The 18,305-nt window shown below is 47.1% G+C and overlaps 2 protein-coding genes across 4 annotated transcripts in view; one reads left to right on the top strand and one right to left on the bottom strand.

Annotated features, from left to right (window-relative positions):
* The window catches only part of UTRN (utrophin), a 521,915-nt gene that overhangs the window by 16,278 nt on the left and 487,332 nt on the right, over window positions 1-18,305 (bottom strand). For all 3 annotated transcript variants that reach the window (XM_061624044.1, XM_061624041.1, XM_061624043.1), the window contains 3 exons: window positions 16,720-16,878; window positions 15,178-15,421; window positions 7,680-7,785 (listed from right to left, as the gene is read on the bottom strand). In XM_061624044.1, coding sequence (XP_061480028.1) covers window positions 7,680-7,785; window positions 15,178-15,421; window positions 16,720-16,878 — 509 coding nt within the window. The remainder of the gene's footprint in view (window positions 1-7,679; window positions 7,786-15,177; window positions 15,422-16,719; window positions 16,879-18,305) is intronic.
* Window positions 53-5,741, top strand: LOC133383403 (uncharacterized). The gene is made up of 2 exons (XM_061624045.1): window positions 53-859; window positions 4,431-5,741. Exons 1-2 carry the CDS (start codon window positions 439-441, stop codon window positions 5,033-5,035), a joined length of 1,026 nt encoding a protein of 341 aa, XP_061480029.1. The 5' UTR covers window positions 53-438; the 3' UTR covers window positions 5,036-5,741.

The raw sequence follows: 18,305 nt of genomic DNA, 5'->3' as shown, positions 1-18,305 counted from the left end.
AGCTTCGGCGGCGGCTTCTCTGCCGGCGCACGTGGGCCTCCGGAGGCTTCCTGTGGCCAGGGTGGCTGGGCGGCAGCGAGCCCCCCCCCAACCTCATTGAGAGACAGGGAGGCAGTGGCGGCGGGCAACAAGGCCTAGGCGGCGAGGATCCTGGGGCAGTCACGACGAGGCGGCAGCGCAGGATCGGATCCAGCACGGCGAGGACCACAGGCTAGGCGGCCTTTGGCCGGCAACTTTTAAATTTAATTGTTAATTTTAATTAGCGCGGGGGTAGGTGGGGCACGACCCAACCATCAATCCTTGCCACGTGCAGGGCAATTAGGCTACCCTCCAGGATAATTGGGTGCCGGGTGGGGGTATTGATTAAGCAGGCGGGCTCCTTCACAACGCTTTGTAATCACGTCGTTTTGCAAGCGGGGCCCCCTATCTCCCTCTAGTATGCCTAAGAAAGGACAAGGGGGGCCAAAAGGGAAGGGAAAGGCCCCCAGAGCAGGGGGGAGATGCCCACCCCCAGCGGCGGAGGGGGCAAGGAGTGGGGAGGGGCCACCATGGGCGGCCATATTAGCCAGGTTGGAAGCCCTAGAACATGGCTCAAGCCACCCTAATGCACCCCGGGACCAACCTGTGACAGGGAAGAAGAAAGACCCACCACCCAAACGGTCTCGGGGGAAAACACAGCGGCCAGTGAACAGTGCTGATGCAGGGGCTGTTGCTTCCATCTTAGCGCGACTGGATGTGCTGGAGGCCGGGCTCAGGGCTGAGGCGAGGACGCCCAGCATAGAGCCAGGCGCAACTCCCACCCTGCAAGCAGCCCCAACAATGCAGCCCGCACAAGGACCTTCGGCGGAAAGCACACAGGGTGAGTCCTCTATCATGCCACAACAACAAGGACAGCAGCAGTGGAGCTGGGCCCCCTGGGGGTACCCCTACTGGCCCTTTTCCCCACCAGCGGTAACCGAGGGATATGGGCAGGCAGGGACCCCCGCCGGCGGGGGGGAGGTTACGCCACAGCAGCAGCATCCCCTAAGGGAGGCCTGCGAGCAGGTCTGGCACCTCGCCGCTGGGACGGCGACGGAAGGAGGACATCAGCCCGCCCTGTCTGCCAACCCCGCTGCAGAGATATCCGACCCCCTGGGATCAGTCAGAGAGGGGGCCATACCTTTTGGGGAAACGTCTGCCCCACTGGGTTTTCATCTTCTGCCTGCTACGAAGGACAGAATATGGAGGGGAGAGTATGTGGACCTATTCTCGCTCCTGTACAGGGAGCCGGTTGGGAAGGATAAGGATAAAGGAGAACATGCAGAGCCCGATAGGCCCAAGCGCCGACGGGTAGAGCGCTCTTGGGCTAACTGGCTGCCTGCATTCCTTACCTACATGGGGGTGGTAATACAGAGGCAGCCTCACAGGGCCTCGGTACTGATCAAATACCTCGATATCATATACCGGGGCTATTCGGAGTTTCAAGGGACGGCATGGCTGGACTACGACCAGGCGTTCCGTATGAGGGCGGCTTTTGATACATCCCTCCCCTGGGACAAGAAGGAGGCTGACCTGTGGCTGCAATTTATGGCGCATTCTAGACCCATGGCAGGCGATAGGGCGGACAGCGGCCATCTCTTGGCGCGCCAGGCATCAGCAACTGCTTCCCGCGGGCCTGCGGGGCAGGGGGTTCAACCCCGCCTGCTTTGCTGGGAGTTCAGCTCGCGTGGCCTTTGCGGTCGGAGCCCGTGCAGGTTCAGACATGAATGTGCCATATGTGGGGGCCCTCACGCCTGCACTAGCTGCCCCAGGGGCCGCCCCTTCAGGGGTGGAAACAGGGATTCGGCTGGCGCAAGGAGGACAGGGGCTGCAGGCGCAGCTCAGGGAAAGGGGCCCCAGCCCAATTAAAATTGCCGAGCTCCGACACTTACTCCACCTTTACCCCCTAGTCCTAGATGCCCAGTTTTTATTAGAAGGCTTCACAGTGGGTTTTCGGATCCCCTATTTAGGTCCCAGGCGACCTTTCATGTCCTGCAACCTTAAGTCAGTGGAAGGCATGGAATCAGTTCTGAGAGAAAAAATTAGGAAGGAAGTAGTAGCCGGCCGGGTTTTGGGCCCCTTTGCTGCACCACCCATCCCCTCACTCAGAGTTTCCCCGTTGGGCCTCGTCCCCAAGAGGGCACCAGGTGAATTTCGCCTGATACACCACCTGTCCTTTCCACAGGGTGAGTCAGTCAATGACTTTATCCCAGCGGAGCTGTGCTCAGTCCGCTACACATCATTCGACTGTGCTGTGCGAATGGTCAGGGACTGCGGGGTTGGGGCCCTTATGGGAAAGTGTGACATCAAGTCTGCTTTCCGCCTCCTCCCGGTCCACCCACAGGACTTCGAGCTGTTGGGCTTGGCTTTTGATGGTGAATATTACGTGGACAGGGCATTGCCTATGGGCTGCTCTATATCATGCTCTGTTTTCGAGCGCTTCAGCTCCTTCTTGGAGTGGGCGGTCAAGAGGCGCGCAGGCTTGCAATCAGTGGTACACTATTTAGATGACTACCTGTTTGCGGGCCCTGCGGACTCAGGCACCTGCAGGGCGTTCATGGCACATTTCGCGGGGCTGGCTGGGGAGCTGGGCGTCCCCCTCGCGGCCGAAAAAACTGAGGGCCCATCCACTGCTATCACGTTTCTGGGCATCGAGATAGATACGGTGGCCCAATGCTGCAGGCTTCCTCAGGACAAGTTGGGGGCCCTCAGGGAGAAGATCTCAGAGGTGGTCAGTTCTAATAAGGTGACATTAGCCACTCTCCAACGGCTGGCAGGCCAGCTGAACTTTGCCTGCAGGGTTGTAGCGCCCGGCCGCGCCTTCCTGCGGCGCGTATATGACGCCATGGCTGGCCTATCACGATCCTACCACCGCACACGGGTGACAGCCGCTCTTAGGGCTGACCTGACAGTGTGGTCCACCTTCTTGCGGAACTTTAATGGGGTCTCCCTATGGAGAAGGGATCGCCTGTTGGAGGCAGAGCTACAGGTGCACTCCGATGCCTCGGGTGCCTTCGGTTTTGGGGTCATTCTGCATGACTCATGGTGCCACGGCAGCTGGCCACAGGGCTGGACACTGGCCGGCCTGACCAGAGACCTGACGTTCTTAGAGTTCTTCCCCATTGTCGTGGCCGTACACCTCTGGCCCGACAAGCTGTGTAATTCCTCAGTCCACTTTTGGTGCGACAACCTCCCCACAGTGCACGTTATTAACACCCTGTCCTCTAGAAACCCCAACGTTATGCTTCTGGTGCGAGCATTCGTGCTCCAATGTCTTCGCTATAATATTCAGTTCCTGGCGCGCCACGTTCCGGGTATTGACAATAGTATTGCTGATGCTCTATCACGGAACCAGATGGAGAAGTTTCGCCAGCTGGCACCGTGGGCAAGGGCTCTGCCGGAGGCGTTCCCCCCAGCGCTATGGGAGATTGGAGGATTGAATCAGAAAGGGCCATAAGCCTTTCTGTGGCGCCCAGCACTTTGGCCAGCTACCAGGGGGCAGGTAGGGATCTATCTAACTTCAGAGAGTCCAGGGGTTACGTCCAGGAGTGGCCCATCCCGGTCGAGCAGCTTATGGAGTTCTGCGTGGAGGGGAAACGGAGAGGCCTTTCAGTCAGGACCATCAAAGGTAAGCTCTCAGGCCTCGCTTTCCTAGCGAAGGCACGGGGCTTTCAGGACTACACGGGTGACTTTAGGGTGCGCCGGATGCTGGAGGGTTGGTCCCGCGAGCGCCCTTGCCCCCCGGATGCCCGCCTCCCCTTTTCCCCAGAGCTATTGTTTGGCCTGCAGGGACAGTGGAAGCACTTGTGTTCTTCCCCTTTCGAGGCCCTGCTATATCATGCTACGGCCCTCACTCTGTTTTTTGGGGCCTTCCGAATTGGGGAGGTGGTGGCAGCTTCCAAGAGGGATAACTCCCTCCGAGCCCTGCTAGTCTCCGACCTCAGCTGGAGGGCAGAGCGGGCCATCCTGCGGCTCAGGCGGTCTAAAACGGACCAGCATGGTAAGGGGCGCCTGGTGGTATTGGCCCCATGCCGGCAGCAAGAACTCTGCCCAGTAACAGCCCTGCGCGGTTTTGTGGCAGCGAGGGGGTCGCAGTCAGGGTACCTATTCATACATAGGAACTCCCAGCCCCTTACCAGATACCAGTTCTGGTCCGTGGCGAAGGCCGCACTGGGGAACTTAGGCGTGGACCCCAGTAAGTTCGGGACACACTCCTTCCGGATAGGCGCGGCCTCCACGGCGGCCCTATTGGGCTTTACTAAAGACAGGCTTCAGGCCGTGGGCGGGTGGTCCTCGGACGCGTACAAGGCCTACGTTAGACCACTTGCTGACACACACGGCGCCAGCGGCTAGACTTTGCCCCCCCCCAGGGCCCCCCCCATTGTTACCCAATGTCGTTGTTGTTTCAACAGATCGCTGGACAAGATCGGAGCAGCCACGCATCCTCCTATGTGGCCACAGTATGATGTTCTGGGCAGGCCGCAGGGCGGCGAAGTCTCGCTTCGGCACGCAGCTGGGGCTCAGTCAATGGGCCGCAGTGCGGTGGCTGGGACGTCGGGGGATGCGTTGGGATGGGCTCCTGCCAGCCTTGTTTCAACCGGCTGTGGAAGTGGCAGCGCCCCAGGTGCTGGTGATCCACCTCGGGGGCAACGACTTGGGTCTGTTAAAGGGCAAGGCCCTAATTGAACAGGCATGCGGTGACCTCCGGGCCATTGCACGTCGCTGGCCGGGGGTGCACTTAGTGTGGTCAGACATCCTGCCGCGCAGGAGGTGGAATTGTGCCGGTGACCCACGAGGGATGGACAGGGCACGGAAAAAGGTGAACAGGCAAATTCAGAGGGCCCTTAGGGACTTAGGAGGTTCTGTCATCCACCACCCAGAGGTGGGCCACAACAAGCTTGAGCTGTTTCGGCCTGACGGCGTCCATTTGACGGACAAGGGCAACGACATCTTTCTAAGGGACCTGCAGAAGGGTTTACACCAGATTCTTATCGGGTGTGGGGTAAAGGGGGACTAAGCAGAGGCTTGTCCCCCTTCTGTGGCGAAGAAGTGCGGGGAAAGGTTAAAGGGAAAGGGCAGCTAGGTGACACCTTTAGGCACCTTTGGGGGTGACAGGCGGTCCGGAGGCCTGCAGCTCAGGGCTACACGGCCCGGGGACAGGGTACGGGCCGCCTTTGGGGCCAACGTGCCTCATCCGCTCAGAGTTTCAGGGCTCCGAGGGGCGGTGATGCGGGTTGGACCCCCTACACATCTTCAGGGTGTGGCTGGAGCTGGGGGGCTGGCACAGGGCAGCCCCAGGCTCAGGCAGGGCATGATCGCCCGATAGCTGCTAACAGGCTTTGCCTGGATCTCCAGAACGCCCCGCCCTTAATCTCCCTTCTGCAGGTTCATTATTCAATTGATTCTGTTTAAATAAAGTGGCCCATCATTTACCCAAGCAATGGTGTCTGTGTTTTATTTCGGCAATAGGCCGCAATCCCGTTCCGTGCCTGGGACCTACCGGGCAGAGGGACGAGCTTGCGGCCGCTGTCGATGTCCCGGCCGCCATCTTGGATGGGATGCGTGCACACACGGCGCGCTGGCGCGCCGTCGTGTGACGCGGCAGGGAGGCGGGGCGGCTGAAGGCTATTTAAGGCCGCCCCGCCTGCTTCCCGCCATCCAGTTCAAATTTCGGCGGCACCCGCCCGACCCTCCCTCTGCTGCAGTGTGATCCATTTGGTCGCTACGGGGCTGACTAGGAATTTTTGGCCTGCCTGCCTCGCTTTGCTGGCAGGTTTCTTTTGCCTACTCCACACTGTGGTTGGGGGGAGGGGTCAAGGGTTAGCACGGGTGCCCCTGGGGTCAATAGGCTGATTGGGCTGTTTAGTTTGTATTGTTAACGGTCACTTTGGGATGCAAGCGAAGAAGTGCGGGGAAAGGTTAAAGGGAAAGGGCAGCTAGGTGACACCTTTAGGCACCTTTGGGGGTGACAGGCGGTCCGGAGGCCTGCAGCTCAGGGCTACACGGCCCGGGGACAGGGTACGGGCCGCCTTTGGGGCCAACGTGCCTCATCCGCTCAGAGTTTCAGGGCTCCGAGGGGCGGTGATGCGGGTTGGACCCCCTACACATCTTCAGGGTGTGGCTGGAGCTGGGGGGCTGGCACAGGGCAGCCCCAGGCTCAGGCAGGGCATGATCGCCCGATAGCTGCTAACAGGCTTTGCCTGGATCTCCAGAACGCCCCGCCCTTAATCTCCCTTCTGCAGGTTCATTATTCAATTGATTCTGTTTAAATAAAGTGGCCCATCATTTACCCAAGCAATGGTGTCTGTGTTTTATTTCGGCAATAGGCCGCAAGCAGTTTTTATTAGATATAAAAAATTGCTATTAAGTTTTTATTTTTATCAAGAACTTGAGTGCTTGACAGCTATGTAATTCAAATTACTATAGATAGTTGGAGAGCCCCAGTGCCCACATGGGCACTAAGCATTACCATGTGGAAGGTAGGAGAGGGTATCTCCCCATGTAGAGCTCCTATACCTTTTTGTGGGGTGAGGGGAAGAGGAGTAGAACTTAAAATGGGCTCCTGTTGCACACCAGTGCCTCCTCTCAAACTGCTATGGGCAGAAGATTGAGCATGTATATTTCCCTCATGCTGATAAGAAGTATCGCTGGCAGCAACGAGTACTAGGTTTTAGCTGAGTAGCTTTGTTTCAAAATCTGTCCAATTTCTCAAAAGTTTTCTATCCTTGCGAAAGAGATTTTCATTTTTCTGCCTCATTCTCAGGGGACAAGGATTTCTTTAGGATGTTGGTGGTTGAAGGACTTTAAGCATACCTTATCATTGCAAAGTAGCCAAGAGTGGTGTGGTTTTTGTTTGTTTTCAGTAAACAATTATCCAGCACTCTGTAGCCTCCCTGGCTGTCCACGCTTCCTATTCTGAAAAAGGCCCATGGGAACATTTACCTCATGATGCCTTCACTTGTGCTTAAATTGAAGTGCAGGAAGCTGGGGAGGCTGCAGAATGTAAAGCACTGGTGTAAGAATGAAAGAAAGGACACACGCAAAAACCCCTCAGCCATCTCAAAAGCAAGGGAAGTGGATCAAAAACCCTGCACCCAACCCATGATAATGTCATTTTCTTTTTCCTTTGATGAGTTTCTAAAGCAACTTCTTTTTTGTCATTTATTGATGAAGAACGGTCAGAAAAAAACACCAACAAACTTTTCAGCACAGCACTACAGATGACTGGGGCTCTTGGCTGGCTGAAAAGAATGGCCTGCTCCTTTTTCCCTTTCAGCTCACTCTCTCACTTTGGCCTCTACAATAGCTTCAAAGCTGGGGGCAGGGGAGTAAGCTTTTATAATCTTTATTTATTAGGAAATTTATATCCCAACTTTCAAATTCTAGAAAAAAGTGCTCAAGGAAGCTAAAGAAGTGTTCTCTCTTTCTCTCTCTGTTGATGCTTTGTTCTGGATGAATACATACTAAAAGCTATTATAATGGACAGAGAATAAACATGTAAGGAGAGAACTACAAACAAAACCCCAATACACAAATTCCAACCTTCACACCCTAGCCATGCATTTTGCAAGGGTACAGGTCTCTAGGTTAATACCATACAATCTTTGGAAACCCAACCATGACAAATATACCACTATTATTGCACTGACCAGGTAACTTACCTGTCTGGTTATACTGTGAACTGGCATCATCAGGTGAATAGCTGGCAGTGGAATGCTGAGGTGAAGCACAGGAAGAGCTTCCATTAACTCTGGAATCTGTTTCAGGCTAAATTAGATTTTAAAATAAATTCAGTCCAGAAGTCTACTTTAGAATATCAACACATATCTTAAAAATATAATACATATTTGTAAGATTTGAAATCCAGGTTGGGAATGCAGCTAATAAAATTTTAATCAGATCAAACCAATAAAAACACGATTCTGGCTTAGAGAGGGCTATTGCAGGAGTGGCTAATCCCCACTCCGGAGGTCTCATCCAATCCCCAAGCAAATTTTTTGTGAGAGCATGTGTGCAACAATGTGGTTTGGCCATGCACATCACTGGCATGTGCCCCCCCCAAGGGTTGGCCAAAGGTGAGTGCTGCCCTCAGGCCAAAAAAGTTAACTACTCCTGTGCTAGTATTTATTTAATTATTTATTAAATTTATTAGTCACTTTTCGTCACAAAAATGAACCCAAAGCAATTTATAATCAATAAAAATATGAAAACAATATAAAAAAACTAAAACTAAAATGTTTTTAAAAAGATCATAAATACAAAAAGCAGTGGAACAGCTCTATTGGCACCACCAATTGTACTGTGCAGCCGGCTTATTCATCTGCTGATGAACCCGTGTGCAGGACTGAAGCAGTGATCAGAATAGCCTTGATGCTAGTTCAGCTCTGTAAGTTTTCCAGTAAAGTGGAGTTCTAGGAGGCAAGTTGGCAGAACTCCATGCTGTGCCCCACTGAACTTGCTTGAGGCACCACAAAGCTTTTCACAAAGTAAGTGCCCCATGATAGTTTGATTAGCAAGCTAGCTGAATGTGGGCTGGGTGGAACAACTATCAGGCGGATCCACAATTGGCTACAGAATTGTACTCAAAGTGCTTATCAATGGTTACTTCTCAAACTGGGGGGAGGTAACGAGTGGGGTACCATAGGGCTTGGTCCTGAGGCTAGTGCTCTTCAACATTTTTATTAATAACTTGGATCAGGAAGGGCAAGGAATGTTTATCAAATTTGCAGATGATACAAAATTGGGAGAAGTAGCTAATACCTTGGAAGACAGAAACAAAATTCAAAGGAATCTGATAGGCTGGAGCATTGGGCTGAAGACAACAAAATGAAATTTAATAGGGATAAGTGCAAAGTTCAACATCTAGGAAAAAGAACCTAAATGTACAGTTATGAGATGGGGATACTTGGCTTAGCAATACTACATGCGAGAAGGATCTTGGGATTGTTGTTGATCACAAGCTGAATATGAGCCAACAGTGTGATGTGGCTGCAAAAAAAAGGCAAATGCTATTTTAAGCTGCATTAACAGAATAGTTTCCAAATTGCATGGAGTATTGGTTCCCCTCTCTTTGGCACTGGTTAAACCTCATCTTGAGTACTGCATCCAATTCTGGACACCACACTTTAAGAAGGAGCCATACAAACTGGAATGGGTTCAGAGGAGGACAACGAGGATGATCAGGGGGCTGGAAAAGATCTATGAGGAGAGACTGAAAGAACTGGGCATGTAAAGCCTGGAGAAGAGAAACTAAGGGGACATACGATAGGACTGTTCAAGTCCTTGAAAGGTTGCCACACGGAGGAGGGCCAGGATCTGTCTCGATCATTCCAGAGTGTAGGACATGGAATAATGGGCTCAAGTTGCAGGAAGCCAGATTTTGCCTGGACATTAGGAGAAACTTCCTGACTGGTACAGCAGTACAACAATGGAACCAATTACTTAGGGTGGTGGTGGCTCTCCAACAGTGGAGGCATTCAAGAGGGAGCTGGACAGCCACCTGCCGGGTATGCTTTAACTTGGATTCCTGCATTGAGTAGGAGGTTGGACTTGATGGCTTCCAACTCTGTGATTCTATGATATCTTTTTTCCATTATAGATAAGCTGACCCATTAGGATCAGACTGAATAAAAATATATTTTGAATAGCTCTCCTGCTTTACTCGGTGCCAACAATTATGAATCTCAAGCTCCACTGTAATATAATACCAGTACACTAGATGAGTATACATGAAATATTTTGCTGGCACTATGTACTTCTCCATATGTATCTATTTACATTGCTTTTCTTTGCCCAATTTAACTAGAATTGTTAACTAGAATTTTTGTAAATGAAAATTAAATTTATCTGATTAGTCTTTCCAGTAGCTTAGAAAGGGACTGATAACATTCTCATAGAACAGACAACCATGTTTTAGTGGTTGAAGAACAATGAGGATGAACAACAGTGAGCTTCAGGCTCATGTGCGCCCTGCTTCGTCTCTGGCACAGCCACATGGAAGAGTTTTGAAGCTTTTACTTCCACTTTTGACTAACTGCAGCTTGTTGTGACATTCAAACTTGGAAAACATATTAACCCTTTTTTTTAAGATGCCTTTAAAGCTTTTTAAAATATGTTTTTAAAGTTGTTTTGTTTTAATGTATTTTAAGGTCTGTTTTTATGATGTTTTAAAGTGTTTTCAATGCTTTTGTTTGCCGCCCTGGGCTCCTGCTGGGAGGAAGGGCGGGATGCAAATCAAATAATAAATAAAATAAATAAAAACTGTGGTTAGACTTAACTATGGTTTACTAGAATAAGCCAACTTCAAACCATAGTTATTGAATTTTCCAATATCTATTTCATGGCCAGGTCTGAGAAGGGGGGGAACACATGAGCCTGACACTTCCTGCAACTTGTTCTTGTAATGCTAAGCCGTAGTTCAGCATTACATACACAAATAGTCCAGTTCAAATGTAATGTTAATCCAAACTATGGTTTACACAAATGTATGGATTCTGGAAGAGAAGATTACAGCTGCTGCCACACTGCCCAGGGCTAAACCACGGTTTGGATTAGTATTACTTCTGAACCTGGGGTTGTTGTTTGTCACAATGAACAGCAAGCCAGGAACAAACCTTAGTTAAAGGTTGTGCTTTGTCCTGAGCAAGACAAACCACGACCCCAGGTTTGGACATAACACTAAGCCAAACAAGGCTTAGCTCCAGGTAGCAAACCAGCAGAAGGACCTGTGGAGGAGCACAGCAGCTGTGATCTTCTCTCCCAGAATCCATACATCTCATTTATACTAAATCATATTTTGGGTTAGTGTGATGTACAAGCCACAATGTGTTCAGTTCTTAAAAGTAAAATCAGAATGTGTACACAAACTCTCAGTGGGGAAAAAAATCTTAATTGCAACTCCTGCATTTTAATGGGTATTAATATTTTTCTGAGATGAGATTAAACAAAAAGTCTGCATTTCAAGCCTCTCAGGTGTGGTAGGAGGAACCAAACAGAACTTTCAGATCACAGAGACTAGCACCACCACTGATGGAATCTCTTGGGGCATAAAATCCCAAGGCTGGGGTCAACATCCTATATACTAATAGGAAACTCATTCTCCAAGTGCTTGTCCTTATGTAGTCAAAATAGGACTACCAATAAACAAAAGGGAAGTATCGCTAGGAACCCCCCCCCCCAACACGGACTGAACCTGCTCCGAGGACACAGAATGTTGATTATATGGAGTGGGGAGGAATAAAGTGCATGGCTGTTGTGCTGGAACACTCAACAGGACACACTACAACAGTATGTGACAGGTCTTGGCTAAGCTATGGCCTTCCAGATGATGTTGTGCTACAACTCCCATCAGCCCCAGCCAGTATAGCCAATGCTTAAGGATGGTAGGGGTGGTAGCGCAACCACTGCTACAAGTTCTCCATTCCTGCATTAGCCCATCTCTATAGAAATGCAAAAGATGAACTGGGGTTACAGAGTATGGGAAGTGGGCTCTGTATTATATAGTGCCCGTGTACTAAAGAATTAGCTTGATTTACAGAGCTTCAAAATTTTCATACAGATTGCTTAAATAGGTCTTGCATGTATCTGGAAGAAAATAAGAAGGCTGAAGAAATGGGTTGAATTATTTCATTATTTCCTCTTCTTTACAATTAACATGTCTGTCAAGGTGCCACATGCCAGCTCTACTTCACCTCTAAGTGTGACATTGTAATCAATCTTTTGGACAAAAATGACAGCATTTCATGACAATCTTTTGGGCTTACTGAAATAAAAATAGCAAGCATCTTTCCAAACCACAGCCTGAAATATGCACGTTCCAGGGCAAAGGTGTGCAAAATATTTTTCCTAACAGTATTCTCCTGTGTCCCCTACGACTATATAATATTTACTAGGCTCAATTAGATTTTCTTCCCATAAGCTTTGAGATTACACATCGACCTTGACAGGATCAGTCAACATATCACTGTAATAAAGTAGTCTTTAAAAAAAAAGAGTGAGAGACTGATTTGCAAATGACATATCAGAAGAACAAACAAATAACAGCACATGCCACAAGGTAACACACTAGCTGTCAACACATTGCCCATTTAATTTAATACAACATTGTCAAATCAGTTTTTTTTTTAAAAAAGAAATATTGAAGCTGTCAATTTAAGAGAAATATAACTAGGTTTTAAATTATCCCCCCCTCCACACACACACATACACGAAAAAAAATCCAGAACGTCTTAAACAAACTGTAAGGGAAAAGTGAAATACAAAGCTCTGCTGTGGGTATAAAACAAACAATTTGAATTAGTCATAACATCTGTGGTGAATACAACACCAAAACAAGTAGCACAGTTTTGCAGTACTGTAAGGACATTTGTGCATGTACACATTATGTCTGTCCTTCTCTCTGTATTTTCATATTTTATTAAGGGGGTGAGCATCATTATCTATCTTGCTCTTCATGACTCAATCTTAGGTGACCTTGGAAAGTTCTACCTGTAGGCACATTGCAATTAGCCACTACTGGGCATCTCAACTGGTTAAATTCAGTCCCACTCTCTTTCTGGTCAGAGCTACCTCTTGTGTTAAATACACAGCTCCTTCTAAAAACAAACAAATAACAAACACTCTTTCTTTCTCTGTAATGTTTTAATTATACAGCCACTACTATAGCCAGCACTGATGTTTCACATTCTGCCATGTTAAATGTAAAATACACCACATGCCATTCTGTTGCTTCCCATAAGCTCATTTCAAAACTAAATCTTACAAAACTTACAGTCCTGAACTCAGAAATGCTTGTTTAACAACTGTCTAAGTTTTCATGGTGATACACAAACTACTCAGAGAGAATCCAGAGTTTAAAGTCTAAACCATGAGTTAAAAAAATCAAGACCCTGTTGGACTTTTTTCTTTCTGTGGTCTCATAATTTGTTGACAATTTAAAATCAGTCATGTTCACAGAGTATCTGTAATCCTATTACTGACCTTGTCTCATACTCTGATCTTCATCTTCTGCAGTTTAAAAGTAAAAAAGACTGATTTTTAATTAAATTAAGAAAATTAACATTGAAGTCTATGATAGCACAGGTATGCTCAGTAAAAACCAACTGTCAGTGTTATAAAAGCCAGAGTAACAGCAGTTTGGCTTACCTAATCAGGAGGCCACACCCATGCCAGACATTTATTCCATTTCAAACAGTCATGGCTTCCCCCAAAGAATCCTGGGAAGTGTAGTTTTTGAAGAGTGCTGAGAGTTGTTCAGAGACTTCTATTCCCCTGACAGAGCTCCAGTGGCCAAAGTGGTTTAACAGTCAGCCCCTCTTCCCAGAGAATTCTGGTGACTGGAGCTCTGTGAGGGGAATAGGGTGTCTCCTAAGAACTCTCAGCGCCCTTCACAAACTAAACTTTCTAGAATTCTTTTGGGGAAACCATTCCTGTTTAAAGTGAAATAAATGTCTGATGTGGATGTAAGCAGGGACAGCTTTGGTTTAAATTTGGGTGGGAGACTACCTGTGTCTGCTGTAGAAAAAAAAGGTGGGGGAACCACCCAAATAATGATACTGTTAACAATGTTTTCCTTTTGGGAAGGAAAAGGGCTTTCCCTCTGCCCAATGTCAACCCACCCAATCTCCTCCCCCTCCTCCCTACCCCCAGGTCAGTTTCACTTATCTTAAGCATGATTGCACAGGAGTAAATCCCATTGAACTCAGTAAGCACACAAATGATCAAACCAGCCCTCTCCTCTTCCCTCCTATCTCTTCCCTCCTGACCCTCTCCTCCCCTGTGATCAGTTTCACCTATCCTAAACATGATTCCATGGGGGTAAATCCCATTGAACTCAATAAGCATGCAAAGTATTAAACCTCCTTCCCTCCCTCTCCCACTCCTTCCATCTCCCCTCCCCTCCCCATCCTCTCCTCTCCCCTCCCTCTTCCTCCTGCCTCTCTCTGCCCTCCCCCCTCCTCCTCTGTGGTCAGTTTTACCTATCCTAAGCATGATTTATTTATTTATTTATTTGATTTATATCCCACCCTTCCTCCCAGTAGGAGCCCAGGGCGGCATTGTGATTGCAGGAGAGTAAATCTCACTGAACTCAATAAGCATGCAAATGATCAATCCATTCTCAGCAAACTTGCACAGGATCCCATTTCTTACCTCCTGGATTAAAAAGCAGAGAAATTCACTAATAGGCAAAAAAAACCCTTGAAGTATAAGATCACACCTATAGTTTGATATTTCTATCAAACTTTAAAACCAGGGAAATGGGGCAGCTATAGTGAATACACCAGGGAAGCAGGAGACCTGACCTCCTCTCTGAAATATTGTACAGCCCTACAAATTTGTCAAAATGCAAACACAAATTGGGTTGGTCTTTCACAGTCCAATCCACTTCCTGTGTAACTTGGAAGAATTTGATAACATGTGCCTCTGAGCATATGGTGAGTGGGGGCAACACTTGCAGGCAACCCAAATAACAGAAACAAGACTTCTATGAAGTGAGAGGAAGAACATTCTGGTCAAAGGGTATGGGGGTTCCAGGGAAGTTTGATTTTTAGAAATTAAGCACTTGCCCCCTTCTCATGCCCCTAACTCTAATAACAATTTTAGGAGGCTTGAGCCAGTGTGGTGCAGTGGTTAAGGGGTTGGACTACAATCTGGGAGACCAGGGTTCAAATCCCCACACAGCTATGAAGCACACTGGGTGACCTCTCAGCCTCAGATAAAGGCAATGGTAAACCCCCTCTGAATACTGCTTACCATGAAAACTCTGTTCATAGGGTCGCCATAATTCGGAATCGACTTGAAGGCAGTCCATTTCCATTTTGGAATTTCCAGTTAGCTCTGTCACTATGCAAGACTTGACATTACATATAGTAATATCAGCAATAAAATAACAATTTAGATCTACCCTCCAGATGTGTTGTGTTCACGGGAATAGCATTTTGAAACACTCATGGACATGCATTTTAACATATCACTGTGGACAACATTGCCTTGCTTTCAGCATACTTCTTACAAAAACTTGAAAAGAGAACTGTTTTGAAACTGCAGAAAGACACCCAGGAGTGTATGATACAGAATATCTGCAATTTACTTGAAAGTGTAATTGACACTTTATATCCATAAATAACTGTTGTCAGGAGAGAGCAATTCTGAGTACTGTACCTGCTCAAGCAGCTGCCGTAGTCGGTGAAGCTGAGATTCTAGCTGCTTGTTGTGATCTTCCAAAATCTGCATTCTAGCCTCCAGACGACCTTTGTGTTGCCGTAAAAGTTTGGCCTCTGCAATGAGTTCAGCATCTTCAAATGTGTGCTGCAGTGAAACAGCTGAGTCTGGGGGTGAGCTTAGTGCATTCATTCCTCTTTGGAGATGCTGTTCCTTTAGATGCTCATATTCCACTTGCAGCATCCTAAATGAATTTTTAAAAGAATAAAGCAACTGATTTCCTGGCAGCATACACAGAGAACAACTTAAGTGGAAAACAAATGTGTCTCTCATCATTATTTTACAGTTATTGAACTTCTAAAGCAGCTGCCAAGTTATAATATGGACTCTAGCTTATGCTTAGGTATGACACATCAGAAGCATATCAACAGAGGAATTGGGAAAACCTGATACACTTAATAATTGAATTAGCCAGATGCCTAACAGTTTAAAGCAGCCTTCTCCAATCTGGTGTCCTCAAGATGTTTGGGACTACAATTCCCATCAACCCTAGACAGCACAGTGTCCAAAGCACCTGGAGGGCACCTGGTTGGGGAAGGCTAAGTCTTCACTGTCAAACACACCTCACTGCATCTGGAAAACGACTGTTTTATATATGTATTCACAGCACTTGATTTCTCATCACCTGTTTATTCTACACTGGATGCCACACTGCTGAATGCATTAACTGCTTTCACCTTGAAGCACTCTTGTGTGGGTGACATTGAAAATTCTGTCTGTGTTGATTAATATGATGGCATGTTCATATATACAAGTCACCTCTTGATGCTTCAACTGTGTGGTGAACAAGTATGGGTGTGACTCAACCCAAACATCCAGCTTTTAAAAAAAATAAATAATTCTGAGGAAGTCTTCAATTAGGAACATAGGAAGCTGTCTTATACTGAGTCAGGCCACTGGTCCATCTAGCTCAGTATTATCTACAGTAAGTAATAGCAGCAACTCTCTAGGAATTCAGATCAGAGTCTTTACTGGGACTGAACCCTGTTGCATGCAAAACAGGCATTCTATGACTAAGCTATGGACCATATTCTTAGGAGGAAAAGTACAGCTTGGCTCACTTCAGGTACACTTTAAAGAAGAAAACAGGCTGACTGAATAATTTCCTTCAATTCAAATTGGAAGTGGGGAGGTCCAAGCTAACCAGTGGGGGGTTCCAGGCAGCAGGATTAGATTAGATTGAACAATAATTTACAATGAAGAGTATACTTATGGGAAGAATAAGAAGGAAGGAGAGGAGAGGAAGGAGAGGAGAGGAAGAGAGCCAGAGGATAGCAAATTAAGGAAAGGGTCAATTCCCTCCATTTAAAGTTTGGAGGATAATTTGTCCTCTCCTGTTTCACAGGCAGATGATGCATGTTTTCCAATTGTATTTTTTAAAAAGCAGTCCCTGATACCATTACCCTTTTCAGAACCAAGTTTGAAATATATGAGCTCATATGTTAATAAAGCACCAGCGTTTACAGGGAAAGATCACAACACCTTTGCTCCTCCTCAAGGTCAGCAATGATGCGCTCAAGCTCTCCTCGTTCTTCCTTCTCTACCGATTTCAAGATCTGTGCTGGACTCTGTGGCTGACTCACAGGCGACTCCCCTCCCAGAGTCTGACAGTACTGCTGGATAAGGGCATGCTCGTCTTCCCTAGGGACCAAGAGAGCTAGCATAAACATCTTTTACGTGACTAAGACATAAATAAATTGCTATAAATTGTTTACAGAAAGGATCAAGAGTGAAACCACAGTGAAGTTACACACTGCACATCTTATGGGATTGTTGCAAATCTTTGTAAGATTACTTCAGGATGCAAAACTGCAGTGATGGATTGACTTAAGGAAAACACATTCAGATATCATCAACAATCATATTAATTGTTGCTTGAGACAATTATAAGAACTTCTTTCTAAGATTATATTCGTATGCACAGCTGGTCTAGTTCATGATTCTACCTACAGCAAAGCAGGGGAATTAAACATGATGTAGAGGTATGCACACACAATGTCACATTTAGCAAATCATGAGTGATGTGTGGGCACCTCACCCATATAAGTAATCCGCTCCTTTTGTGGCAGACAGATACATGTATATTCTCAGGGTGCAAGGACACAATAGAACCCCAAACCCAACTCCTTGTCCCATCATGGGTAGAGACTACATGCAAAGTGTGAACCCACCAAGCTAATATTTTAGTAGGAAAAGTTCATACAGAATAACAGCCAAAAACTTTAATCTTGTGATTTTTTAAAAAAATGTGTGGGAGCTAGGATGAATACATTCACAAGATCTGTGCCTGACAGTGCTTGGTGTATGCATACCCCCATTGCACTATGTACAGATCAAAATTCCCCAAAAGCTGGGGTTGCTGGATGTTTACTTAGCAAGGATCAGGAGTTCACCTGAACGTGAACAAAGGAATTCATTTATCTGTAAGAAAAACAACAGCAGATGTATCTTTTGAAAACCAACAACAGCTGTCCCTACATTTTGTTCTTTGGATATCTGCTTTCCCAGCTAAATGTATTGCTCTCTGTATAGCAACTTTCATTATAACTCTTGAAAAGTTAGATAATGAGCAAAAACAGGAAAAATATGTTCACTGTATAATACTAGAGAGAGAGCACACATTTTTAGATCATACTTCCAAAAGAAATAGGCAGATGAGCAGGAGAAAAAACTCCAGGTGGTAGGTAACCACAGATGGGACAGGTTTTCTATCAGACACGTCAATAATATGTGGAATGACCTAGAGCAGGGGTTCCCAAACTAGTCTACAGACCACCAGTGGTCTAGTGAGCTTGATTCAGATGGTCCACAGTATGTTTGGGAAGCATATTGCAATACAACAAATGCAATATAAGAAATAAACACTAAAATACAACTAAAAATCACACAGCATTTAGCACAGTGCATTACAATTGCTACAACAGACAGAAAAAAAAATTAAGTGGTCTGCCAAGACTCCCAGCAATTTTTAAGTAGTCTATGGGGAAAGACAGTTCTGAACCATTGTCCTAGAGGTTATTAAGTGTACCCCGCTCCTGCTGTATAGCAAGATAATGTGTACCCCAGTT

Source organism: Rhineura floridana, chromosome 4, assembly GCF_030035675.1.
Source record: "Rhineura floridana isolate rRhiFlo1 chromosome 4, rRhiFlo1.hap2, whole genome shotgun sequence".
Lineage (NCBI taxonomy): Eukaryota > Metazoa > Chordata > Lepidosauria > Squamata > Rhineuridae > Rhineura > Rhineura floridana.
This window is presented reverse-complemented; position numbering and strand designations above follow the sequence as displayed.